This window comes from Coffea arabica, chromosome 6c, assembly GCF_036785885.1.
Source record: "Coffea arabica cultivar ET-39 chromosome 6c, Coffea Arabica ET-39 HiFi, whole genome shotgun sequence".
In the NCBI taxonomy this organism is placed as follows: Eukaryota; Viridiplantae; Streptophyta; class Magnoliopsida; order Gentianales; family Rubiaceae; genus Coffea; species Coffea arabica.
Genome location: NC_092320.1, coordinates 14,775,630 through 14,801,056, shown reverse-complemented (window position 1 = coordinate 14,801,056; position 25,427 = coordinate 14,775,630). Strand labels below are relative to the sequence as shown.

Genomic DNA, 25,427 nt, shown 5'->3' with positions numbered 1-25,427 from the left:
TTGAAATTCATGTTTATGATCTGATTAATAATTTTTTTTTTTTGCAAATAAGAGGAAATTCAAAGAAACTATGATTTGGGATTATATTACTTGGAAAATATTTTTTATGAGCAATTTTTGTTTTGTTTTTTTTGTTTTCATTTGAGACGATGGCAAACAACTCTTAGGGTCTGTTTGGTTGGAAGTAAAATGTTTTCCTTGGAAAAAATTTTTCTGCGGAAGTAATTTTCCATGAAAATCATTTCTTTTTCATCATTTTCAGGTGTTTGGTTAGCTTATTGAAAATATTTTCTTACTTCATTTTTCTGGTGTTTGTTTAACTTTTGAAATATTTTCACTTTTATTTCTATCTTTACTTTCTACACATTATAACTACATACTTCTTCCCATGCAAAATAAGAAAATTTATCTCATTGTTTAACTTTAAAAAATCTTGGAGAAATGTATATATGAATAAAAAATATCTCCTTAAGCAATAAACAAATTGTTGGCCATTTAATGTCAAATATCAATCACATGCAATGCTTATTGTGACATATATCTTGCACTCTTACTGCTGAAATTTTCTCTAGAAAAGAATGTCCCTATTATACATAATTAATTATTAGCATAGGATGAGGTTTTTTTTTTTTTTTTTGAATATACTAGGGGGAGGGTTGGATGGTACGGGGGAGGGAATGTAAGGAAGAGATTTTGGGTTCGAGTCCTCCTGTTTATACAAAAAAAAAAGAACATACTATAAGATGTTTTCAGTAAATTATTAGAAAGAGAGTTACAGGCAATGACATTATTATTACGGAGGCGTGCTTTGATATGTGGTGATAATCGGAATCGAATTCATTCAAACTTTTTTTTACCAAAAAAAATTAGCAATGACATTATGAGTAGTAAAATGAGGGCGGGTGCAGCCTCCATCTTTGATTTCTCTTTTTTGGTTCTTTGCTATTTTAACCCCTTTTCTCCTACGTATCTTACCGCCTGTTTTTTAACCCCACAAGCCCATCATCATGACACCATCTCTCATTTCTTCTCAGGCCTCAATTTCTCTATTACTTTCTTCACACAATATATATATATATATACACACACATATATATACACTATATACATATATAAATATATAAATACAGATGTAGTATATAAAAATATATAAACGAAAATAGCACCAAATCTCATCAGCCTCAAACCCCTTTCTTTCTACCCAAAAGCTTTCCTCCTCTCTCCAAATTATCGATCATAAATCTCCCTCTTCGATCTTACCCGAATCCAATTTAGCCAATTTTCAATCACAGATTTCCAGATATATAAATTCAATTTTCCATTTCCCAAAAATCCATTTTCGGATCTGTTTGAGATTAATTTAATTTAACCGATGCTGCAGTTTTATGCATTGATGATTATGAATAGAAATCCGATGCCAAGGAATCGGTTCTTTTATATATTTTAGAATTTTTGGATTTGGGTTTGTGGGGATTGGTGGGAGAAGAAAGGGGAATCAATGAATGAAGGAATTATTGATGATGAGGATTGAATCTCGTAGGAATTGAGATAAAACTGGGAATTTTTCAAATCTACTTTGATTATTTTGCGATATGCCAGGGATAGCATCTGCTGCAGCTGCGGCTGCGGCGGAGAGAAATGATCACCAATTTGCCAAAGGAGCAACGCCGTCTTATAATTCGCTGTCTTCCAGCAATGGCTTCTGGTCCAAACATCGAGAGGATATCAGCTATAATCAACTTCAGAAGGTGCTTAAATTCAATTGGCTTCAATTAAATTGTTTTGGATGATTTTCGTTTATATATACGTTTATGGCCTTGCTGTTGATTGTTAGCTTGATATGTTGGAATCTTAAATGGATTTAGTCATTCAACCATTGTTGGTATCTGAAGCTTTTTTAGTTGATTGGAAGTGTTTTTGGGGTTATCTAATGCTTGTGTGATTTTTTAGATCGAAATCCTATCTATGCCTGCAAATTCCTTCTGTATAAACAATGGCACACACATTTTTGCTCACCGAGTTTTTACAGCATATAATGGAATTTAAACTGACATTGAAGCTTTGAAACAGCATTTATTTATTTATGTTTTCTGAGTTTCTGACTATGATTAAACGCTCCCTAGTATGTTAGAGTAGTAGTTGAAGTCACTCAAAGTTGCGCAGAGATTTTATTTGAATTTGCTCTTTCTCCTCTAGGGGCAGCTCTAGAGTTGCCATGTAGAGTGATGTTTTGTTGTTGTCAGATTGAATTAATTATATATGCTAAAATTGTGTCTTGTAAAAGGATTGTGTTATTGCTTCAATGAACTTTAAATTGGGGAGCTCTGAAAAGGGCTATGGGCTTTGAAGTGTACATTTTTATTCGTGAAACTGGAACTAATGAATAATAAGGAATTTTTACTTTGTTGTGTTTTAGTTCTGGAATGAGCTATCACCGCAAGCTCGGCAGGAGCTTCTGAGGATTGACAAGCAAACGCTTTTCGAGCAAGCCCGTAAGAATATGTATTGCTCTAGGTGCAATGGGTTACTGCTTGAAGGTTTCTTGCAGATTGTCATGTATGGAAAGTCTTTGCAACAAGAGGGAGCAGGCACCCAGTATCCTTGCAACAGGTTGGGAGCCTTGAAGAATCAGAACAATGTTGACTTTTGTGGGACTGATGGATGTGATGATGATATTCAAGACCCATCTGTCCATCCTTGGGGAGGTCTGACCACGACACGAGAAGGAACACTTACAGTTTTAGACTGTTACCAGTATTCAGAATCCCTGAAGGGCATCCAAAATGTATGCTTCATTTATTTCTCAATTGTCTCCCTGGTCTTGTTAGTTTTGGCCATTTGTTTTTGCTAATGTCTCATGTGAAACAGGTTTTTGACAGTGCACGGGCTAGGGAACGAGAAAGGGAGTTGCTTTATCCTGATGCATGTGGTGGTGGAGGTCGAGGATGGATAAGCCAAGGAATGGGTGGATATGGCAGAGGGCATGGAACGAGAGAAACCTGTGCTCTCCATACTGCTAGACTTTCTGTCGACACGTTGGTAGATTTTTGGTCAGCCCTAGGAGAAGAGACCCGGCTATCCCTGTTAAGAATGAAGGAAGAGGATTTTATTGAAAGACTTATGTACAGGTCTGTGTTAAGGTTTTTGGTTAAACTGTTCTGGTTTTTGGTTAAACTGTTCTGGTTTTTGCTTCAACATGAACTTACGAATCCAACCAGGATATCAATGTTAAGTAGAAAAGTTGTGTATTCTGTTGTGGAAATTTATTAAACAGAGGCGTAAGGCTTTAATGGTCTGAAACTTATTCAGAAGGTGCCAAGATTGAGCATTAATTGTGTGATCCAAAAGCGAATCATCTCCTATTATTTTCTCTTTTGGAGGATTTTAGCTGTTTTTGGAAAATTTCAGTTTCCGTAGCTTTCATATATTTTGATGCTATTCATCATTCTATTTTGTGCCATTTAGAACGTTGAGTCAATGACTTGGTTGACCGATCATTCAGGACTTTCAATAGCTCATCTTGAGGCAGTAGACAAACAGCATTTTGCTGCGGAATTGGATGAGTACGCTGCCACTGGAAGTGGACAAGTCTATTTTACGCCGTGGTTGTGGACTGCATTTCAAAACAAAAACTATCTTAAAACTGTCATATTCTCTTGTAAACCTTTTTTTGGTAAATTACAGACCGGTAAATTGATTTGAAAAGTATTATGAAGGTCCCCAGACTGTTCCAGAAGATTGTATTTATCCAGCATTTTTCTGGGTGGAACCAAATAAATGTTTTCTTGAACTACAGGTTTCGATAACTTACAAATAGATGAGAATGGAGGGATGGGTGTAACATATTGACTACTATTTTGTAACAAGTAAAAGATCTATCATTTATTGAATAGTGAGCATACAAGCATTATGTAGAGTAGATAGCATGGACTAAGAAATTGACAACTGTTATGAGTGATGTCTAATTCCTGCCTCCTTTTTTTCTGCATTTGAGTCTACTTCCCTTGCTGCCTTATGCCTTTTTGTCTACATTTGAGTCTGCTTCCCTTGCTGCCTTATGCCTTCTTTGATGCCAGTTCATTGTACTTAATTAATGCAATCCTGGTCCTTTTTTTGCTGCACACAAAGTGTTCTAGTATTTTTCATGCTTTCCACTGGAGAATGCTACTTAACAGAATTAATTTATATTACTTGTTTTAAGGATATGACCTTAGAATGTTGCTAGTATAATCATACTTTGTAAATCTTCAAACAGTGATTCATTATGTTCTATGCTGTACAAATATAAGTTTTGGGAAAATTTGCATAATTTTTCTGATTAGATCCAGTTCCACCTTGTTCAAGACTATATAGAAATGGAAAATGTGGTTTTTGGTAGGTGCAAAGGTCCAAGATATCTTTGTCAATGTCCCAAACTTTCTCTATTTTTGGGAGTTTGGAACGATACATGACATTGTGCCCTTAGCGTTTTTCTCCTTACACTTAGGGATCAAATATTCCGATACCTTGAACTTGGAGAACAATTCCGTTACTATCAGTCTGACTCCTTGTACTAGTTTTTTTCATCTTCAACATGTGTAATTTTGCTTCCTTTTAGTAATTTCAGTAATTTTGCTTTCCACTCATGGTTGTATGACTAATATTGCCTCTTTATTTGGAAGTTGTAGGTAGAATTAAGATTAGATGATACAAGACGGATCTATAACAAAACAAAATAAATTTTGTTATAACTCATTTTTTGGCTCTTCTTATAAATTTGTGGACCTTGTGGTACTGTATTGCTCGTGTTTACACACACACACGCACATATATACTGCTTGTGGTTCTCTATGAGTTGAATTATCTTTGAAAAGAGACGAAACTGATAGTTATGATCTTTTGCATACTTATGCTTTGATGCTAATGTTTACAATAATGGCAATCCTCTATTCTACCAATTTAGCATTTACTTCCTATGCGTAAGTTACACGATTCAATAACAATGACTTACTGCCTGGATTTTTTTTTAGGATTATCTTCTTTTAGGTGAAGGCTCAAGGTTTTGTTTGCTTATTAACTGAACATTCCCAATTTGGGATCTGCTTCTTATTTTGATAAGTCTAAATGTGCTATAAATTTGTTTGTATATTGGTGAGAAAGAAACTGGAGATAATATCTCTGGTTAAGACACTTATGGACATTGGAGAGATTTGGTTCAAGAGCTGAGGCGATTGCAAATAAATATGGAATCAGAAGAATAGTGCTTCTTGTATATGATGTGAACTTTGTTGTTATGGACTTCTCGTGTACTTCATGTGTCTCCTGGTGAGCTCATAAAGAACATTATTGTGATTTTAATGTGTTTGTTACTAATCCTGAAAATCTTGGCTTCATACAGGTTTGATAGCAAGAGGTTTTGTAGAGATTGCAGACGAAATGTAATACGTGAGTTTAAGGAGCTGAAGGAACTTAAAAGAATGAGAAGGGAACCTCGCTGCACCAGTTGGTTTTGTGTTGCAGACACGGCCTTCCAATACGAGGTTTGTAATTTTCATTTATCACTGAGAAGACAACAACTTCCATATTTTTTCAATTACATTTGTATAAAGGACTTCTGTAAATGTTGGTTTCATTAGTTCCTTGAGTTACCGATACATATTGTATATGTTTATCTTCTGTTCAGGAAATTCTTATTGCAATTGGTATTCATATGTTTTACTGTTTTATTTCAGGTATCTCATGACACAGTACAAGCTGATTGGCAACAAACATTTGTAGACACTTTTGGGACGTATCATCACTTTGAATGGGCAGTTGGAACTGGAGAAGGGAAATGTGATATTTTGGAGTTTGAAAATGTCGGTTTGAGTGGAAGAGTTCAAGTGAAAGGTCTAGATCTGAGTGGTTTGAACTCATGTTATATTACTCTAAGGGCTTGGAAAATGGATGGTCGGTGTACTGAGCTTTGTGTTAAAGCTCATGCTTTAAAGGGGCAACAGTGTGTACACTGCAGGCTTGTGGTTGGTGATGGCTTTGTCACCATCACCAGGGGCGAAAGCATTAGAAGGTTCTTTGAGCATGCTGAGGAGGCAGAGGAAGAAGAGGTAGTCAAGTTATGAAGCATGTGTCTTGAGTCTCTGTTTCTGACATAACATGAGAGCTCTTCAGTTCTTCTGAAGCTTGTTTTTTAAGTCTTTACTTCTAACATAATATGACAGTTGCCATCTTTTGAGTCGATTTTGTTTAGTGATTTAGAGTTATGTTCATCTGCAGGATGATGATTCCATGGACAAGGATGGAAATGAGCTAGATAGTGAATGCTCCCGTCCCCAGAAACATGCGAAGAGTCCTGAACTTGCTCGAGAGTTTCTCCTAGATGCTGCAACTGTAATCTTCAAGGAACAGGCATGTATTTGTTTGTTCTCTTTTTCAGCATTATTATTCTGTGGGTCAAGTCCTTAGTGCAAAATATAATTACCAATTTTTGTTGATTTTGTTTCCTTGTGGGGGGGGGGGGGGTCAGTTATATATACACATTCAATTACCAGATCCCAATAGTTAATATGTTGATCATCTAGGAATCTGCATCCTAATGCATTATTGTTTGAGTACATTGGATGGCTAATTTATTATCTTTTTGTAACTTCTTTAATTGATTTGGTATCTAGGAGTTTTAATGGTAAAAAGAGTCCTGTAAGCTGTCTTAAGAATAAAAAATTGAGGTCAAGAAGATTTATCAGTTTTGAGGCTAAAGTTTTCCTCTCAGCTTTGTGATTGGATCATTAAAGTTGTATTCTAGAATCATTTGTTTTTCCTTTATAATCTTCTGATCATTCACCCTGGATTCTTTGACTGCTCATCATCCATCTTTGTTTCTGATATCCTCTGTCTTGGCTTTCGTGCATAAGTGCACGTTCAAGTTAATGAAATATAAAATGCTTACTCAAGATTCAATATCTGCAGGTTGAAAAGGCATTTAGGGAAGGAACAGCACGACAAAATGCTCATAGCATTTTTGTGTGTCTTGCTCTAAAGTTGTTAGAGGATCGCGTCCATGTTGCATGCAAGGAGATCATTACTCTAGAAAAGCAGGTATAAAAAATTTTAAAAAATCTGGGAAAAGTTGATTCTCCAGAATTTTACCATTTATTATCCTGATCCTCTATTTTAAAATGTCTGACAGATGAAACTTCTTGAAGAAGAAGAGAAAGAAAAGCGAGAAGAAGAAGAGCGAAAGGAACGGAGGAGAACAAAAGAAAGAGAGAAAAAGCTGCGGAGAAAGGAGAGATTAAGAGAAAAGGAAAAGGATAGAGAGAAGAAATATTCTGAATCAACTAAACATTCTCAGGGTCCTGAAATTTCAGAGCATGAATTAACAACTATTGCTGATGGGGAATCAAATAATATCTGTAATGGTGACTTTGTCAGTGAAACAGGGGAAGCTATTCCATCTGGGTCTCTATCTCCAGATATTCAAGATGAGCAGCTTTTGGATGAGTTCATTTACTCAGATTTGCAAAATCAGTCTGATAGTCCTGATGGAGACTTTGCTAATACAAATGATGGCATGAGTCACTTCCCGATTGATCACTTGAAATATTCTCGTCGAAAGCTGAAGTTTCGCAAAGATTTTCAACAGGATACATACTCAAAATGGTATGACAGGCGGAGATATGCGATTGGTTCAGAGAATGGGAGTATGGTTAACAAATATGAAGCAAGACATCACAGTGATAATTTTGAAAGTGTGAGGAGCATTAATGGGCCAGCTAAGCAACTAAGAAATTTTGTTGTGAAGTCCAATATCAGAAATGTTGGACCCAAGTATAGTGAGAAGGCTGCTTGTTCCAGTAACAGGATCCATGACAGGTATGAATCTCATGCATGCAGCTGCAATCAATACAGTGATTTTCGATTAAAGGTGGAGCCACACATGTCAAGAATGGTCAGGGAAAATAAGTCTGTCTTTAAGTCAGAATCTGTATCAGATATGTCTAAGCCCTACTACCGTATAAACCACAATGAATACATGCGTGAAAACTGTGGAAGATCCAAGAACAAAACTATCAATGGGAGCAATGTTTACAACCGAGATTCAAGTGTTACCAAGAAAGTTTGGGAGCCAATGGAATCACAGAAGTACCCGCGAAGTAACTCAGACTCTGATGTTACCTTGAGATGTTCTACTTTTAAAGGTGAAACTACTGAATCTGATCAAGCTCCTGAATCTTCTATTGCTAGCAGTTCTGACAATTTAATGGGGATCACTATTCAAATCAAGCATGAGGACAAGGATTTACATGCAGTAATAAAATCTGAGCCTGAAGCAGAGAGAAATGGTGAAAATGGGTTTCATCCAAAAGAAAAATCCCAGCAATACAAGGAAGCAACGGATGAGGATGGTGAACTGTGTCCTATGTCAAGATCTTTACAGGCAACATTAGATTCATCACTGAGCAGCTCTTCGAATTCTGATAACTGCTCATCCTGCCTTAGTGAGGGAGACAGCAACATATCATCTTCAAATCCTCAAACCACTGAATCTTCATCTTCATCAGATTCAGATGATGCTAGTCAAAACTCAGAAGGAAGAGAAACATCCGTCTGCTTTCAAAGTGGCATCACTGTATGTCAAGATGCTGGGATGGTAAAAGGGGAGAATACATGTGGAGTGGAGCATGTCAAAGGCGAGGTTGTCAATGATGCAGCCACAAACACCTGGGGTACTTTGTCTTCCAAAGCTAATAGTGAAAATGGAAGAGCAAACATGAGCATTAATGCTCAGCCTCAAGTTGTGCTCCCACAATTGCACAACCAGAGCATGCAGTTTCCAATTTTTCAATCTCCGCCAATGGGGTACTACCATCAAAGTCCACTTTCTTGGCCAGCTGCTCCTACTAATGGGTTTATGGCGTTTCCCTCTCCCAATCATTATTTATTTGCTAGTCCGTTTGGGTATGGTTTGAATGGGAATAGCCATCTTATGCAGTATGGCACTTTACAGCACCCTACTCCCCAAATGCTTAACCGCAGTCATGTGCCTGTTTTCCAGTCTGTTGCTCAAAGCAATGGCATTAATGGAAAGGATCATATGAAGATCTCAAATGTAGGTGGTACAATAGAAACCCATGCTGGAGCTAATGTACAGAGGGTGGTCTCTAATGGGCTGCAGCCAAGGGAAACACCTGCTACAGCCAAAAAGGGGATGAATTTGAAGACTGAAGGATCTGATGTCAGAAATACAGGCTTCTCCCTTTTTCATTTTGGTGGCCCTGTAGATGTTCCGCCTGGTTTGAAGTCCGAACCTGCATCCTTGAAGGAAGAAATTGGCACAGATTTATCTTCAAAATTATCTGCTGATCACAGTGAAGGTGATCAAACTTGCAATAAGAAAAGTTCTATTGAAGAATATAACTTGTTTGCAGCAAGTAATGGGATAAAGTTTTCATTCTTCTGATATATAGAGTTACAAGTGTGAGGAGGCTGTTTGAGATTCAGTCCCTACTTTGAGTGATGGAAGCTAGTCATTACCATACAATAATCCTCCTCTGAAAATTTTAGCATCTTTTTATGGTTTAGTTGATTGAATTATTTTGTTTGTTTTTCTTAGAGTTCCTTGTGTAGAAAGAGAGTTTGAGAATGTTGCAGAATGGTTTAAGGTTTTCTGTATGAGATCAACTTTTTGAAGTTAATGGAGCTTTTCCCGGGATAGTGTCCCTTCTTGCAATTTCTATAGAAGAACTGCGATTAGTTATTCAGTGTGCGTTTTGTTTGAAATCTGAGCCAAGCATTTGAACCAGCATTCCATATCTATTCTGGGAAATTTAACTGCAGAAACACTTTTACACTGCGTGTATTTAACTTCTGTGTACCTTCCTTTTGCTGTAAGCAACCATGGCCGTTGGGAGTGATTGGAACCAATTTTGCACCTCCATTGAAAACCATTAAGGCAAATAATCATTTTCAGTAGCACCAACTCTTCTGCATCTTTCTTCTAAACAAGCTTTTCACATTTCTTATTGGTTGTTTAAGCCATTTGAAATATCAAATTCTTTGCTTTATCGTTTGCTTAAATAAACAGGCCGTCTAATTTTGTACTTATTGAACTGATAAGTTCAAATTCAATTCAATCTCGACCCGTTTCACAGAAAGTTCGAACTTGTGCTCGAGTTCTAATATGAATTTTGTTTAAAAAATTATTTAGTTTAGTTCTGATTAAAAAGAAACGTTTAAATATTGATGAACATGAAGCAGAAATAAAAGGAGGGAACAATATGAAGCAAGTTAAGTCAAACATGGTTGCTTACTACTAAGATAAAGATGAAAATGATGTGTGCAACTCTAAACGTCATTTATATAATTTTTGTTTTCACGATCGCAACCAAAGTACGTGAACAAAGTTCATGTTCATTCATTCATTATTAATCAATCTTGATTTGGAGTTTGAACTTGATTTGCTTAATCAAATGTCATGCTCTTAGATTAAACAAGTCGACTCTAAACAAGTCAAGTCGAGCTTTGTTCGTGAACAACTCGATTTGTTAACAGCTCTATTTGGAACTAAAAATTGTTGGCATGCAAAGCTAAGAAAATGCGAGGCCAATGTCTCAGCAGATCCAGTGCTTCAAGATTATCATTGGTCAAATTGCAGGCATCGGAGATGGTAGTAGCTCAAGGAGAGGTGCACAAAATGGTTTGAGGTCCAATCCAAGTTATTGATTGATGAAGCTCCAATTGTCATCGAATTCAAGGTCTAAAATTGTCGATAAACTACAAAATCCAAAACGTACCACAAAAAAAACGCGAAGAAAAACAACCGTCACTCTTTAACTATTTGAACAATAAAGAGTACCGAGGAACTCAGGCACAACCATTGATACACTACAAAACCTTTTTGAATTGAGCACATGTAAAAACTATCTAACAAGGTTCTCTGTCTGGAATTTCAGGACTGCAAGGTAAAATCCAGGTTCATCCACAAACTTCACCAGTTCAAATGTATTATCAGCAGCAACATCTTGCAAAGTCGTCTTGTCTGGCAACTCTGCGGCTACTACATCAGGATATTGTTTTTGCTGCTCTTGAACCATTTGCCTCCCTTGCACATGACTTATCACAACCCTTGCACCTGATAATGCACGGGAGAAATATCATAAAAACATTGAACAAAGCAATTTTTCATACTAAAGTTTAATCCAGGAAGTTCATCTCAACCCACAATGACACAATCCCAAGTATTTTAGTAATTTTTCAAAAGCACCAAACCAGAAACGACTACTACAGTTCATTATAGAATCTCATTAGTTTTCAAAGTAAAATACATGGAAGAACAAAAGATATACTTGGGCCTCAATTTAGTAAAATTCATTGTTGCATCGGGTGCAGCAATGTAAGGTTAGGTTATAATTTATGCAGTCAGTGACAGATCACTAAGGCTTTTGCACGAGAGATGCAAAGCCAACATGAAATACAGCATGTGAAGTCTTAAAAAGAGGGCAGATGTGATAAAGATTACCTGGCAAACAATGCTTGGCAAGTGTTCCCAGAATCTGGCCAAGTTGAAATGGCAAAGCAGGAAGGAAATATAAAAACACAACATCAAAAGGTGCCCACTTCTCTGGTAAATAAATTAATTCGCCTTGCCAACACTTCACTTTGTCATACTTTTCTTTGATGCTTGCTAATATAAACAACGAGTCATGAACAACAAGCAATTGCTCACAAGGTGAAGAATTAAAAACTTTATCAACAAACTCTTCAGAACCAATTGAAATTAGAACCCTTGAAGTTTCTCCAACCTCCCCTGCAGAAATGATCTGATCTTGCTTCTGGTTGTGCTGTTCCTTAGAATTTTTATCATCGTGCTCAAGAAATGACCAATCCTTCTCCATTAAATCTTCAAAATTAATCACAGAAACTGTTCCTTCATTTGCAGGACTTGTACCCCCAAGAGTCGACTGAAACTTGAGCTTGGGATTAGGCGAAATGGTTGGGAATTTACACAAAACTGAAGACTGTCGACCACCAAGGAAATGGCACAGCTTAAAGCAACAACAGAGGGACTGTAGATGTAGATTACTTCCTAATTTATGATATAGTGGTGCAACTCGGAGGTGAGAGGTCGGTGAGAAGATAGAACTCATGATATCACAGTTTATAGGTGCAAAGGAGGATCTTCAGTTTCAAGTATGGGAGAGGTAAAAAATCCGTCACTTCTTTAGCATTGTCACAGTAACTGGTGGAGACAAAATGCTAACATTACCGTAGCATTTCCGTCCGCATGCCAGAAAATTTGTTCAGTTTTATCTCTCTCTGCCAATCTGATTAAAACAAGCCACATGATCAGGAAAGGAGATCCAGCTTTACATTGAACAATTCCATCATATGCATGACTTGATAATGTTCCAAAAGGGAACTGTACTCATCAAATACTCCTTAGAATTACTGGACACTAGGCAGATCCTCTATTGCTCCTCTCCCTCTTTTCTCCTTTTCTGCCATTTTCCTCCATCCCCTACTGATTTCTTATTAAGTAAACACATATAAGAAGGGTTGCAACTTGCAAATGCTTATAGCATGACAATCAAGATATCAGGGCTGAACTGTTTGCAAATTTGAAATCCTAATACAACTTCCGAGTCATTGACTCTCGAAATTAATGGTTTCCAATTCATCAGAAGCGGAAGTGGACCAACTATTCTCGAGAATTCTCATAGTTGAAAGTATCTTTTATAAATTTGCGATCGCTTTCCAAATGATGCACTCCACTTTCTATGGTTCCTAAAAACAGTAACTTTCTACTTGACGAAAAACAGCAGTAGATAGGAAATGGAATGATTGGAAAAGCATATGCATCTCACGCACTACTTCTTTTAAGTAGAGACAACAAAAAACCTATAACCCTGGTGTTGTGAAAACTTTTATAAGTGAACAAAATATGTCAAATTGCAATGAACAACAGACTGCCATCAAATTTCAGCTTGGCCTGATAAGACACACCTCAACTCAAGCTCAACTCTAACATGGAGTGAAATAGTGCTAGGAACAGTCTAGTACAAAATGATATCCCTGACAAATCCAGAAAAAGAAAGAAGCAAAGTACTGATGCAGACAAGTATAAGACAACATTCTAAATTGGCGAGGAAAGGAAACAAATCAACTTGTAAAACAACTAAGGAAGTCGAAGGATATTTTTTCTATTGCAACATCTAACATGCTTGGATGCTTAGACGGGTGTTAAAATAAAGCATTGTTTCTTTGCATAAATCATAGTTGCTTTAAAATACTTTCCACCCCTGCCCCTACCCACTTCCCATTTGAGACCCTGCCCTTTCTCTTTCAGTTTTTGCGGCAAACTAATTAAAAAAAAAAAGAAAAGAACCCTTCAGGTAATTCAATGAATCAAGAAATTCAAACTCAAGCCATGAATACTCCCAAGGATGGTTCAAGCAAATAAAAGAAGGTTGAACACATCTTATACTAGTTTAAAAATTAAGAACAGCTCAACGAGCTAACAAATGAAAATTCTAATGCCATTTGATTTGACCCAATCTCCGGCTTGGCTTGCCAAGTAAACCAATGTAGCCAAGCTCTTACCTAGTACCCAGCAAAGTTTGTCAAGAAACTAATCAATCATACTCAACTTCCGTAGTTTTTCAGCTTTGCACCATCCCTTGACAGTAAATTCACCAATTTAGTTACCTAGTACCCAGTAAAGTTTGTCAACAAACTAATCAATCATACTCAAATTCCGTAGTTTTTCAGCTTTGCTCCAGCCCTTGACAGTAAATTCACAAATTCAGTTTTAGCAGATTGCAACTGTTGATATAAATTTATCTCTTTTCCTACTCTATTTCAATTAAGCAGCCGAAAAGACAGCTGACCTTTAATTTATCTCAGTGAACGAGAGATGGACTACAATTACTGGTTTCCACAGCCTCAAAATTCAATCTTTTTAGTAAGCAAGCACAGCCAAGAGAGGAAACCCAAGAGGGCTTATTTCAGTTACTCCATAGACCCATACAAATTTTGCTGAACGTTTATCACATGTCTAATTGCACATATCACCAAAATAGTGTTCTTCACCTTACATGCATATCCAGATAAGTAAAAAAGACACTATACAAGTACAGAAGAAGAGGTCAGAGCAAAAATATACCTTGAACGGCAATTAGATAAGGGGCTGCGCGCGGGGACTTTGAACTGGGGGAGAAGGGGGGTTTGGGACGGAGGTTTATCACTTTATCTTGTTGCAGCGGAAAATTGAAAATGGCTTGGGAGAAGAAAAGTGTTGGTGCAGGATTTTAACGAGGGAATGGAGAGGGCCTAATTCAGAGCAGGGGCAATCATAAAATTCTTAATTGCCCAAAGCCCATATTAGTCCTAAGCAAATTTTGCTTCAGCAATTATTAGGAGCATCATTAAAACAGTCTGTTCCTTTTCTAGACATCCCTTTGAAAAGCTCCTGATCGTATGCCTAGCCTCTTGCTCAGTTGAATTGAACGTTCAGGACAAAAAAGTTACCATTGCTGCGTATTTGAGTCAAAATCCAGAAAAAACAAGTTGGCGCGGCTTGCCAAGGCAAGGATATGCTTATATCTAGTAAATGTAAAGCCTTTTTTGTTTACGATAAAATACAAAAAAAATTCTTTGTGATTTATTAAATGTTTAATTTAACTTCCTCTAATTTGAAAACTTACACTATAACTCTCCGTGATTTTAACTAATTTAAAAATTGGACTAAAAGTGTCCAATCTAACGATTATACGTGAAATGTCAATATGGCCCCTATATAAATGAACTCTCTATGATTTGTCGAATATTTATTTAACTCCCTTTAATTTAAAAAATTATACTATAAATTTCTGTGATTTCGACTAAATTAAAAATTGAATAGAAAGCATCTTACATATAACAGGGGCAATATTTACATTTCACACACAATCGTTGGATTGGATCTTTCAATTTAGTCAACATCGCAGAGAGTTATAGTATAGGTTTCTAAATCAGAGGGAGTTAAATTGAATATTTATCAAATCACGTGGAGCTTTTTTTGGTATTTTACCCTTTTGTTTACAAGAATTTTCTTGGTCACCTTTTCTCTGGCAACGGATTGGGGTAGTTATGAATGCAACCCTATGTTATTTGCTATTTGCGGGAATTTTCAGTTTTTGGCAATTAATCTTTGGCCAAAATAAAAAGATTGGCTCGTCTCAAGTGTGCCTTCTTACCCTGTACTCAAGTGGTGCTAGCACTTGACAATATTCTATTTTCAAAAATTCATTTTTTTTTCACAACTAAGAAATATATAATTGTGACTACATAAAATTCGCACGTTAACAGCTACATTCAAAATATCTTATAATAGTAATTAAATCTAGAGCAAGTTAAATTCAGAATCCCTTGCAGATGTAATTAAATCTAGAAAGAATTAAATCCAAAATTCTTTACAATTGTAATTAAATCTAATGGGTGCAATCTGAAAGTTTTTCCTTTTTATCTTTAGCTCCCTTGACTTAAATCTGAAAGTTTCTTCTACTATATATATAATAATATATTAGCACGCGAATAGGGTGGTGTTGCTAATTGACCAAAAAAAAAAAAAAAAAAAAAAGAGAGAACTTGCTCGGGATTGGAATCGTGAGTTGGCCCAAACTAGACTTAACATCATCAAAAGAAACAAAATAAAGGCCCAATTAAGTTTTACATTAGGAGAAAAAAATAAACGACGTCGTTGGCTGTTCCCACCTTGCTTCTTCCTCCTCCGGTTCACACACACTCAAATAGAGGACAGGTACCCCTCCCGCCTCCTTACGGCGGCGTTTCGCTCTTCTTCCCGCCTCTTTTTTTATTTCTCTTTTTCACTCACTCATGAACGGAAGAAGCAAGGGCCAATTTCTTCTGTGCAATTTCCAACAAATCAGAACAATAGTCAAAGTCCGGCTGAAATGGGTGAAGAACCGCTCCTTAGACCACATAATCGACGTCCAAACAGACCTTAAAGCCGCCTGCCTTCTCAAGGACGCTATAGCACGCTCCTCCACAGGCTATTTGACCTCCAAATCACTGGAAAATACCCAGAAGCTATTGGGCATCACTGTCCCGACGCTGCGTTTCATTCGCAGATTCCCGACTTTATTCCATGAGTTCCCTCACCCCAAATGGCCTTCTTTGGCCTGTTTTGAGCTGACCCATGTTGCCAAATTGCTTCGTCAGCAAGAAATGAAGGTCTTTGATGAATGCCAGACTGATTTAGTTGAAAGGCTTTGCCGCCTCCTTATGATGTCCAAGTCCCAAATGGTATGCTCATTTTGCTTTCACTTTTACTTACTGAAATTTTGTGTGGTTTTTTTTTTTTTTTTGTTGGTTTATGTCTTGTTTTAGTTGGGTAAATATGCTTTATGCTTTATGCTTTTGCCGTTTTTAATTTAATTAGACATCAAGCTTGCTGCTATTTCTGTAAGTAATTTTGCTTATGTATAAAGTAATTGTGGGGCTTGTCGTTTGGGAAATCAATTTTACTAAAGTTGTTATCGTTATTGGGTAATTGAGGTTGTTTATGACATTTTTTTAAAAAAATTAATCAGGTATCAAGATTGAATAAAAATGTGATTTGTATTTCTTAATACTACTTTTTTGTTCTTTTTATTGCTTTTTATTCTTCTGTTAATTAAGTTGGGCATCAAACGGATAAATATTTGATTTTTAAATTTGCAGACGTTGGACTATCTTTGATGAAGGAGAAACATATGAACCAAAAAATTTGACCGTTCTTGTGCAATTTGGTTGATATGCTTTTGTTCGTCTGCCAATGCCAAGGAGTTGATGTGAATAGTTTGGAGGTCTATTTGTGTTGAGATGTGTCTTCCTGTATAAAGATTTGTTGACGGTCAGCTGTTACTGTTTGAAGAGTTGATGAATTATTTCTCGTGCTACCTTTATGGATTTTGTCCTAAGAATCAACAATGATGTGAAGTGGTGTCAATGGTGATATTTGTCTTCGCTTTTGCATCCTATGCATATATATATATCATGGAATTCTGTGAGCTAGAATAGACAAGAGATCTGCCCTTTTTTAGCTGATTTGATCTTGTGTCAATACTTATAGAGGACAACACATGAATAAATATGATCACTTTTCTTGTATTTGTTGAATGCTAGCATGATGCGGTGATGTTGCACCATCAAATTAATGTGTAAGTTTGGATGCTTTATATCTTCATGGATTATGGGTTTTGTTTGTTATATATGCAGATACCTCTGCAATCAATACATCCGTTGAAATGGGATTTTGGTTTGCCAGATGATTTTGACAAGAATTTAGTCAAAAGGTTCCCAGATCATTTGCAGATTGTTAAAGGAACAAGTGGATTGGCTTGTTTGAAGCTTGTTCAGTGGCGAGAAGAATTTGCTGTATCTGAGCTGCAAAAGAGCAATGAGAAGAGAGGATTAGAAAGTGATAATGGTGCTGATGGAAGAAGTGCTTATAAGTATCGGGAATTCAAGAGGGGAAAATCAGCTTTAGAGTTCCCAATGAGTTTTCCCAGAGGCTATGGGGCTCAAAAGAAGGTGAAGGCATGGATGGAGGAATTTCAAAAGCTTCCCTACATCTCTCCCTATGAGGATTCCAGGAGGATTGACCCAAATAGTGAACTTATGGAGAAGAGAGTTGTTGGTGTGCTCCATGAATTTTTGAGCTTGACTATTTACAAGAAGACAAAGAGGAATTACTTGAGGTCCTTGAGAGAGGAGTTAATTCTTCCCCACAGGTTTACTCGACTATTTACCAGGTACCCAGGGATATTTTACTTATCACTAAAATGTAAGACAACTACTGTTGCACTGAGAGAGGGGTACCGCAGGGGAAGACTAGTGGAGCGACATCCTGTTGCTCGACACAGGGATAAGTTTCATCATGTAATGAGAACTGGGTTGGTATACCGATGTAAAGGGATTGAAGTTCTACCTCTGCTGGACAGTTTGATTGATGAAGCCGAAGAGGACAAAGTTGAAGGTCAAAGCGACGAAGAAGAGATTGAAACAAGTGATGAATGCTATGAAGCTGGTACTTCGGAGGTGGAGAGTGCGTCTGATGAGGATTAGCACTGAGTTGTCTGAATGACCCCTTTTTATTTTTTTGGGTTGGACTAAGAGATATTTAGCTCTATAGGTAGAGAGGTCCTACTGTATAACATTCTAGATCTGTGTATTTTAGCATTCTTGCTTGATGCATGGTCTGGTATAGAAGTGTTACAGATGGCTTCATTGCTCATTCAAAGCGAGAATAGTATTTATGTTGTAGGATTTTTGTAATTGGTTTACAGATATGTTTGCCAAGAGATTCAACATTGCCATTTAGTAGAGAACCAGCAACTAGGATGGAGTAATGGCTTGGCTTACTTGAACTAAAGAAAAACAGGGAAAGGAGTTGTTTTGAGATTTTCGTCATGTGTTGATTTTCCCGGGATTCCCAGACAGTTTCATCCTTTCCTTGAGGAGCTCAAAGAGTATGCTGCAGTCTCCCAATTACATGAAGTACATGTCACTTGCAATGGAGATTTCTTGTGAAAATACATTTATTTCTGTGTATTCATGGTGCCTTGCATTAAGAGCCAGGAAAGCTGTCTCTCTCTTTCTGTATCTTATCAAAACTCCAGGTTCTCGCCAGTTGTGGATGTCATAGATTGGATGGTATCAACCTGGCAGTTTATTTTTCTTTCACTCTGACAAAAAGAAAGAAACGCACTGGTTTGACAAAACGTTCTCCAGCATAATTGTTCAATAGTGTTGGGAAAATGGACAAATAGTTGCACCCAGTATTACCAAAGGTGCATCTGCATCTATCTTATGTTAAATAACTTTGCACCCAATATTGAAGTCCTTTTAGAACTAGAAGTGGTAAGGACTAACTAAGAAGTGCTATAGTTGTACATATTTTAATAGCCACATAAAATTAGACATACTCTAATAAGAAATTGCAAGAAAATGAATGGTAAAGCCTCTTTAATGCAATTGTATGTAATTGTCTTGTTCATCTTTTCTACTAACAAAACAAAAAAATACAATTTGCGAGTTATAACCACGCTTTCACTTTTATCAGCGTATTATAAAAATAAGAAAAAACCTTTTCATGGATATAGAAGCCATCATCCTTCACAAACCCAAGTGCATTTGTTGAGCCTGTATATAATTTTGCCACAAAATTCACGAGCCAAATCCAAGTTAAAAATTATAAAATTTTTGTGTCTTTTATCCTATTGAAAATGACAGACGTATGAAGTTGTTTCAAAATAATCTAGACGAAATTTCCTATGGAAATCATCGTTGAAACGAAGAGTGTGACATCCAAGCTCCTTATCGTTGGATTGGCAAACACATTACATTACTAATGGAATGGAATTGTTTGGAAGGTTATTGGCTACACGAACATAATACCCCTCGAACGAAGGTTGACATAATAGGAATTCATTCATAGTATATGAAACTTAGAAACAACATGAATATTTTTGTCACCAATCTATCATCTTTTTCTGTTTGTGATGTCTACTCGGAAGACTGGCTACAACGGCGCTTGTACCACTATTACTGAGGTAGAAACCATCTTCCTTCACATACCAGTAGCAGTCGTTCACGAGACCAAAAAACCCAGTAGTGCAATAACGAAAAGCTATATCATGGTGAAAAACTACGAAACTTTTATTTCTTTCTGCCCACCAAAATTGACAGGAGTATACACTGGAACTGGTTTCCCAAGAACCTATGTAAAACTCCCAATGGAACTCTTCATACATCTGAAGGATATGAAATCCAACATCATCATCCTTTGACTGGCACTGTAAATCTAGGGAACTTGCATTGTTGGGGAGATTATTGGCTATATGAACACTATATTTCTGGCAAGCAACATGGATTTTTGTATTGTTTGACAGAAAAATGGAGAATAGAAGTAGGGTGAAAAGGGTTTTCAGTATAGTGTTGTTCATTTTTATCGGCTGAAATTTTTTGCTTCAATCTACTCGAAATGAGTTTTTAACAAGAGCAATATATAGAGAGAGAGCCAATCCATGGCAGTAAGGTTTACTTAACGAAAAAATGGGTAGTAAATTAAGCTTCTCCAACTTAAGTGGTTAACATTGATCATGAAGATTTCAATTCGCCTCAGCCAAGGTCTTAATATAGCAAATTATCAAAGCTCAAAATGACAACATATGAAATCCATTTGCTATTATGGTAAGCAATGAAAAAAAAATCTTTTGTTTTTCATCTCTCTCTTTGACATTTTCTAAGGAGCCTCTTTTTTTTTTTTTTTTTTGGTTTCTAGGGTGTTCTAGATAGTATTGTTTTCATTTGTTAGAGAAACAAACTAACTAAAGTGGATTTTCGAAACATGACTAAATAATTGGGACGGAGAGAGTATTTACATTATTTCTCTAATTCAACCCACATCTTCCTGTACATTTGAGCAATTTAATATCAGTTACAAACATTACTGGTACCACCATTTATTCGCATTATGTTATGTACAACTATCACCCTGGTCAAGCCTGTAAAGTTATCATGGAATCAGCATTAGGCTAATAAGGGCAGGGTGTTTAAAGCCAAGCCTTGTTTGGAAAGGGATTTTCCATCAAAAAAATCTTTACGTTTTTCGTAAACATATTTCCTAATCATATTTTTATCTCATATATATATATATATATATATATATATATATATCAAATTGTTTTAATATATTTTCTGTAAAAATTCCAAAAAATTGCAATCTAAACACGACAATGTTCAAGTACTGACAGGGCATAGAAATCAGACCTCATTTACGATTTCTAGCATACGATTTTTGTCAGGGGGTGAACAAATTACCATAGGCTCTATTGGGGTAGAGCAGATATTAAAAGCTTGTATTTTGAAACTTTAAAAAATGAGTTTTACAATCACTTTTTTAAATTTCATGCCACATTTATATGAAATATTACGGTATATTGAACATTAAAAAACAACTATTCTATTTCTGAGCAGTAATAATAATAACGATAATATTTAGCACCAAGGAATATCCAAATTTATTGACTTAAAAAGACTTGAAAAGATAGCATGAAAGCATAGTATTGTTGAAATCAATTTGCAAAGAAAGCATCATTAGCATGAAATTTTGATTATCAATTTTGTCAAGGAGGAAATTAATCCAATACCAAATCTAAAGGAATTATAGTATCATACCTAATGTGAATATTCATTATTTATCAACAAATGTTTTTGTTAGAATAATGAATTAATGGGGATTAAACGAGAAAACTTTTTTCAAACTGCCAATTTTGCCCCTAAATATTGTTAAATAAGAAAATTTATAGCACCACATACTAAAGGAAATAAATTAGAAAGAAAAAGAAAATTCCATTGGTAATTAAAAATAAGTTTTAAAATTATTCTCATTTATCCTCAATTGCCAAACTGCCAAACAAGACTGGAAAGATTACTACGTCTTCTCTCTGCTACACTCCCACCCAAATTTGGCCTCAGGTGAATTCTAGGTGCAAATGAAAAGACTGGGAAGTCGGGTTTTTAGCGGGTTTTAGCAAGAAAAGAGTTAAGGAAGAAATAGAGAAAAAATAGACAAATATAAGACTTGAGGATAGAGAAAAATCGGGGTTTTCTTGGGGGGGGGGGGTGTTCTCCGACGAGGAAGGAGAAGCAGAGAAGACGAAGAGAAGAAAAATGGGGGATTTTTTCTGAGAATTATTTCTGAGAAAGAAACTTCAGAAAAGATTCGTCCTTTTTTCAACGTGCCTCTTCTTCTTCTTTGGCTTCGCAAACTATTTTGCAGCTCAGCTCTCACTGTTCTTTATCTACTGAGGTACATGTTTCTTGCCAACTGAAAAATTCATCGGATAATTTCTTGTTAACAGTCTAATCGCGTATTGGATTTTTATCAGATTTTCTTGGATGCGTTTCTCCATAATGGTCCCTATTTTGTCTTTGTTTTCTTTAAATTTGATTATTCTTGGCTTATAAAATTCTTGAAATTTATGGAAACGGTGTACTAGTACTAATGTGTTAGGTACTTTCCTACGCCCTTACGTTATTGAAATACCTGAGCGGATATACTGATTTATAGAAGTAATCTCTCCTGGCTGCTCATGAATCTCTCCTGTACATGTAGAACCCTAATGGATTAATTCCAAGTTTTTCGTATCAGCTTTTTTTTTTTTTTTTGAGCGCTTTTTTAGTGCATTTCCCTAAAGCTTTTCATCCATATCAAAATGTGGAACCTTGTTTGTTTGGACTAGCTTTCGATTCATGTAGTGGAATTTGGCTAGTTCTCCGTGAGCGTCTGCATTTCATTTGTCAACTTTTTGTGAATAATAGTTGTGGTTGGCCACTAATCCAATGTTATAATTGTTAGACCAGTAACATGATGTGCATTCAGGTTTTAAACATGCTATATGTGAGGATGGTTCGAAGATAAGATTTTGATTGCTTAAAGCAGGGGAGAATAATTGTTCATACACTAGCCTTTTGTTTTGTTTGGTTAGCAGACATTTAGGTGTTTTTTTTTTTTTTTGCTTGTTAATTCTGACTTCTTGCCATCTTGATGATTGGAACATGAATTCAAGTGTACCTTTAAGTGGTGGAAACACTTGTGTGTGTGAAGCTTAACAGTTTTATTAGTCTCAGGCATCTTGAGTTATAGGTTTTTAGGTGTATAACCATGAATGCATTAGGAGATTTTTGGGCTTTGCAGTGTAAACTAATCTAACTATTTATTTTCATAAGCTGAATTTCTCCTTTGGGTCTGCGTGGGATTTCTGCTTCTTTTATTAATGATGGTTCTTGGTGGTATGTAATGCTAGGTTAATGATCTTTTGGTTCTGATTGTTCATCAGTTAGTCTTTAACTTTTTATATGCTAATGACATTATTTTTGTTCGCTGATTTTTTTTTCGTTTGTTACTTGGTTAGCTAGCATGAACTGTTGCATAAACCCTTTGCTCATGCAGTAAGCTACATAGTAAAGTTGGTCATTCTCTTTATACTTTGTGGTAGCTTTTTGTTATACTTGTAGAATTCTAGCATAATATGTGAGTCAATGTCCAAAATGAGTTTTAACATTGTCCCTTTTTTTGTCAAAAGGGGAACTATGCCCCAGCTTCTGCCCTTATTCTGCTACCCTTGAGTTGATACGTTTGTTTACTGCCAATATAAATTAATAATTACATCAAAATTGGAAGTTGTTGGTGTCAAAAGAAATAGCTAGCATGTACTGTTGTTTGCCTAATCAAAGTTGTCTAGAAAATATGAATGTGGTCTTTCAGCAGGAATGCTAAGTAGGGGGCTATCAACTGAGTAATCCATCTGTGGTTGGGATTTCTGAAAAGCTCTTGTTTATTAGCCCTTCTTTTTCCTAAATCAAGCTTCTTTTGAATTTATATCCTAATCTGATTTGTGGGGTGGTTATTTTTATCAGTTTTTCTCGAATTTGTTGGTAGTTGAGTGTCTGGAGGTGCTAAAAGCTTAAAACTTGGGAGGGGGCCATCCTGTTTTTGTACTTTATATTCCTAAAATTAATGTTATCAAGTTATTGGTGTTTCCTGAAAATCTATTTAACAAAAGGTAGAGAATATGGGGATTGGGTTTCCAACTCTATGGAACTAAGAGGAAGTAGAATTCTCGATATCTTTCCCCCCCCCCGGAGTATGATAACTTGTGTGGTTTAAGCTGAATTAAAAATTCTGCAGTTGAAGAAACTAGTAGTAAAAATTTTACTTTTCTGCCTATAGTTGAGGATGTTAATATTTGTTGGCACTTCCTTTATGGTTAGAGTACAACCTCATTTACAGATATGCCATTATTTGGCCAATTTTTCTAGTCTTGAAACTCATTATGAGTGCGAGATCTGCTTGTTGGTTTCATGTAAAAGAACACAACTTTCTATCAGACATTGTTTGCATTTCAATTTCTTAGGCTTCTTCTTTGGCAATGCGATCATAAACTTATTTGGACAGGACATTAGTTTTCACAAAATTAAGGACGTTACCTGGTATAAATGGACAATGCGTGCAAAGTGGAAGAATTAGAGATGCCAGTAACAGGGATCTTTCAGCTACCAGGAGAACCTGCCATTGTGATAAATGGCCTGCCTCCAATGGGTCCAAGAGATTCTGCTCCTTCTACTAGTAATGTTGTTAGCGATGCTAAGCAACACGAAAATCCTGGTTTTGGTGAATGGTTGGTTGGAAGAGAAGTTCTGAAATTATTTGGAGGACAGTATTATGCTGGAAAAGTCGCCAAGTATGATGAGGAAATGTGCTGGTACAGGGTGGTCTATGAAGATGGTGACTCTGAAGATCTTGAATGGAATGAGTTGGAAGAAGTGCTTCGTCCCCTGGATATCATGGTGCCTTTGAAGTCTATATCAGCAAAAATAATTAGGAGGCAACAAAAATCTGTGCAGAAGCCTGCAAAACTTGGGACTGGTAACATGCTAGGTTAGTCAATGAACGATGGTAACTCTTGAACAAGCTAGCTTCATGTCGGAAACTCATCAAAGCCAGCAAGCAGTTATACACCAGGCGAAGTTGCATCCGAATTTGTGCTGCCATTTAAATACGGTGTTGTGTCCCGATTCTGGTTTTAATAACTGAAGAAGAAAAATCTCATGATCGTCTAGTTGCCTACTTTCTAGGACTTGTATGTTTTACATGGGAGTAAAATATTGGATTTTGACCGATTTGTAGTTTCTAGTTGTGACTGTTGCATGAATTTCCAGAATTGCTGATCCGAAATAAACCAGAAGGGGGAAAACAGTTCAACTATGGAATTTCTCATTTTATGATGGCCAGCAAGGGGAACCACCGGGCGGAAAAAGATTGGTGGAGTGGGGAAGGTAGGGTAGGTCGGCTTCGAATCTTTTGTCTCCAAAATAATTTCTATCTTCTCTGTCCCTTCTTTGTACAGCTGTCACGTGTTTCTAACTTTTTGATAATTTAAACTCAAACAAATCGATAATAATCGGGCGAAAAGTTTATTCAAAATCAATTAAAATAGATAACTCAAACTTTTTTTTTGTTTTTATTTTAACAACTTTTGGGAAGAGAGGAAATAGAGACTAATTTGGGGACAGAATATTTGAAGTCGGGTAAGTCGGGCTGCAAAACTAGTTCTAACCATGCAAGGTTGTGAAAATTTCAACCCCAGCGAAGTCCTCCAACATCTTTTCTCTAAACGAAAAACCAGAAAAGAACAAGACGACCATCTTCCATGTACCTCCCTATATAAACAGAAGGTTTTCTGATTTAAAGAGTTAAATTTGACTGCGCAAAATGGCACATACCACGGGGAAAAACCTTCTAATTGTCTCCATCTTATCATTTTACTTTTTCGAAACTATCCTTGTAAATGCTTCTTTCGAGGGTTATTATGTTCAAGTGGTGAATCACCTCCCAAAGAAATACC

At 36.3% G+C, this 25,427-nt stretch overlaps 4 protein-coding genes across 8 annotated transcripts; 3 read left to right on the top strand and 1 right to left on the bottom strand.

Moving 5' to 3' along the window:
• Positions 1–1,015: 1,015 nt before the first annotated feature.
• Positions 1,016–9,706, top strand: LOC113692120 (uncharacterized). Its single transcript, XM_027210484.2, has 8 exons — positions 1,016–1,748; positions 2,417–2,785; positions 2,869–3,128; positions 5,378–5,519; positions 5,712–6,083; positions 6,253–6,384; positions 6,943–7,071; positions 7,163–9,706. Exons 1-8 carry the CDS (start codon positions 1,593–1,595, stop codon positions 9,434–9,436), a joined length of 3,834 nt encoding a protein of 1,277 aa, XP_027066285.1. The 5' UTR covers positions 1,016–1,592; the 3' UTR covers positions 9,437–9,706.
• Positions 9,707–10,673: 967 nt separating this feature from the next.
• Positions 10,674–14,531, bottom strand: LOC113691571 (uncharacterized). Of its 4 annotated transcripts, none has more exons than XM_027209775.2 (3): positions 14,138–14,531; positions 11,495–12,503; positions 10,674–11,107 (listed from the first exon to the last, which is right to left on the bottom strand). In XM_027209775.2, exons 2-3 carry the CDS (start codon positions 12,120–12,122, stop codon positions 10,896–10,898), a joined length of 840 nt encoding a protein of 279 aa, XP_027065576.1. In that variant the 5' UTR covers positions 12,123–12,503; positions 14,138–14,531; the 3' UTR covers positions 10,674–10,895. The 4 variants fall into 4 exon arrangements, with proteins under 4 accessions (XP_027065576.1, XP_071909160.1, XP_071909161.1 ...); XM_072053059.1 differs by having other exon boundaries at positions 11,495–12,496; XM_072053060.1 differs by having other exon boundaries at positions 11,495–12,493.
• Positions 14,532–15,671: 1,140 nt separating this feature from the next.
• LOC113691871 (protein WHAT'S THIS FACTOR 9, mitochondrial) lies at positions 15,672–18,567 on the top strand. 2 transcript variants are annotated; one of them, XM_027210194.2, is made up of 2 exons: positions 15,672–16,278; positions 17,233–18,567. In XM_027210194.2, the coding sequence occupies exons 1-2, from the start codon at positions 15,850–15,852 to the stop codon at positions 18,079–18,081; spliced, it is 1,278 nt and encodes a 425-aa protein (XP_027065995.1). In that variant the 5' UTR covers positions 15,672–15,849; the 3' UTR covers positions 18,082–18,567. The 2 variants fall into 2 exon arrangements, 1 of the variants encoding a protein (XP_027065995.1); XR_011815890.1 differs by lacking the exon at positions 17,233–18,567 and adding an exon at positions 16,696–17,167 and having other exon boundaries at positions 16,143–16,278.
• A 2,864-nt stretch (positions 18,568–21,431) lies between these two features.
• On the top strand, positions 21,432–24,702 carry LOC113691644 (dirigent protein 17). The gene is made up of 2 exons (XM_027209882.2): positions 21,432–21,829; positions 23,978–24,702. The coding sequence occupies exon 2, from the start codon at positions 24,019–24,021 to the stop codon at positions 24,463–24,465; it is 447 nt and encodes a 148-aa protein (XP_027065683.1). The 5' UTR covers positions 21,432–21,829; positions 23,978–24,018; the 3' UTR covers positions 24,466–24,702.
• The last annotated feature ends 725 nt before the right edge of the window (positions 24,703–25,427 follow it).

Bases quoted from the DNA above. Each gene is read 5' to 3' on its own strand.
- LOC113691644 (XM_027209882.2), top strand. From the start codon at position 24,019: ATGGACAATGCGTGCAAAGTGGAAGAATTAGAGATGCCAGTAACAGGG.
- LOC113692120 (XM_027210484.2), top strand. From the start codon at position 1,593: ATGCCAGGGATAGCATCTGCTGCAGCTGCGGCTGCGGCGGAGAGAAAT. The intron at 2,786-2,868 runs GTATGCTTCATT...CATGTGAAACAG, and splicing joins CCCTGAAGGGCATCCAAAAT to GTTTTTGACAGTGCACGGGC. The intron at 3,129-5,377 runs GTCTGTGTTAAG...GGCTTCATACAG, and splicing joins ATTGAAAGACTTATGTACAG to GTTTGATAGCAAGAGGTTTT.
- LOC113691571 (XM_027209775.2), bottom strand. From the start codon at position 12,122: ATGAGTTCTATCTTCTCACCGACCTCTCACCTCCGAGTTGCACCACTA. The intron at 11,108-11,494 runs GTAATCTTTATC...GTGCATTATCAG, and splicing joins TGCCAAGCATTGTTTGCCAG to GTGCAAGGGTTGTGATAAGT.
- LOC113691871 (XM_027210194.2), top strand. From the start codon at position 15,850: ATGAACGGAAGAAGCAAGGGCCAATTTCTTCTGTGCAATTTCCAACAA. The intron at 16,279-17,232 runs GTATGCTCATTT...TTATATATGCAG, and splicing joins TGATGTCCAAGTCCCAAATG to ATACCTCTGCAATCAATACA.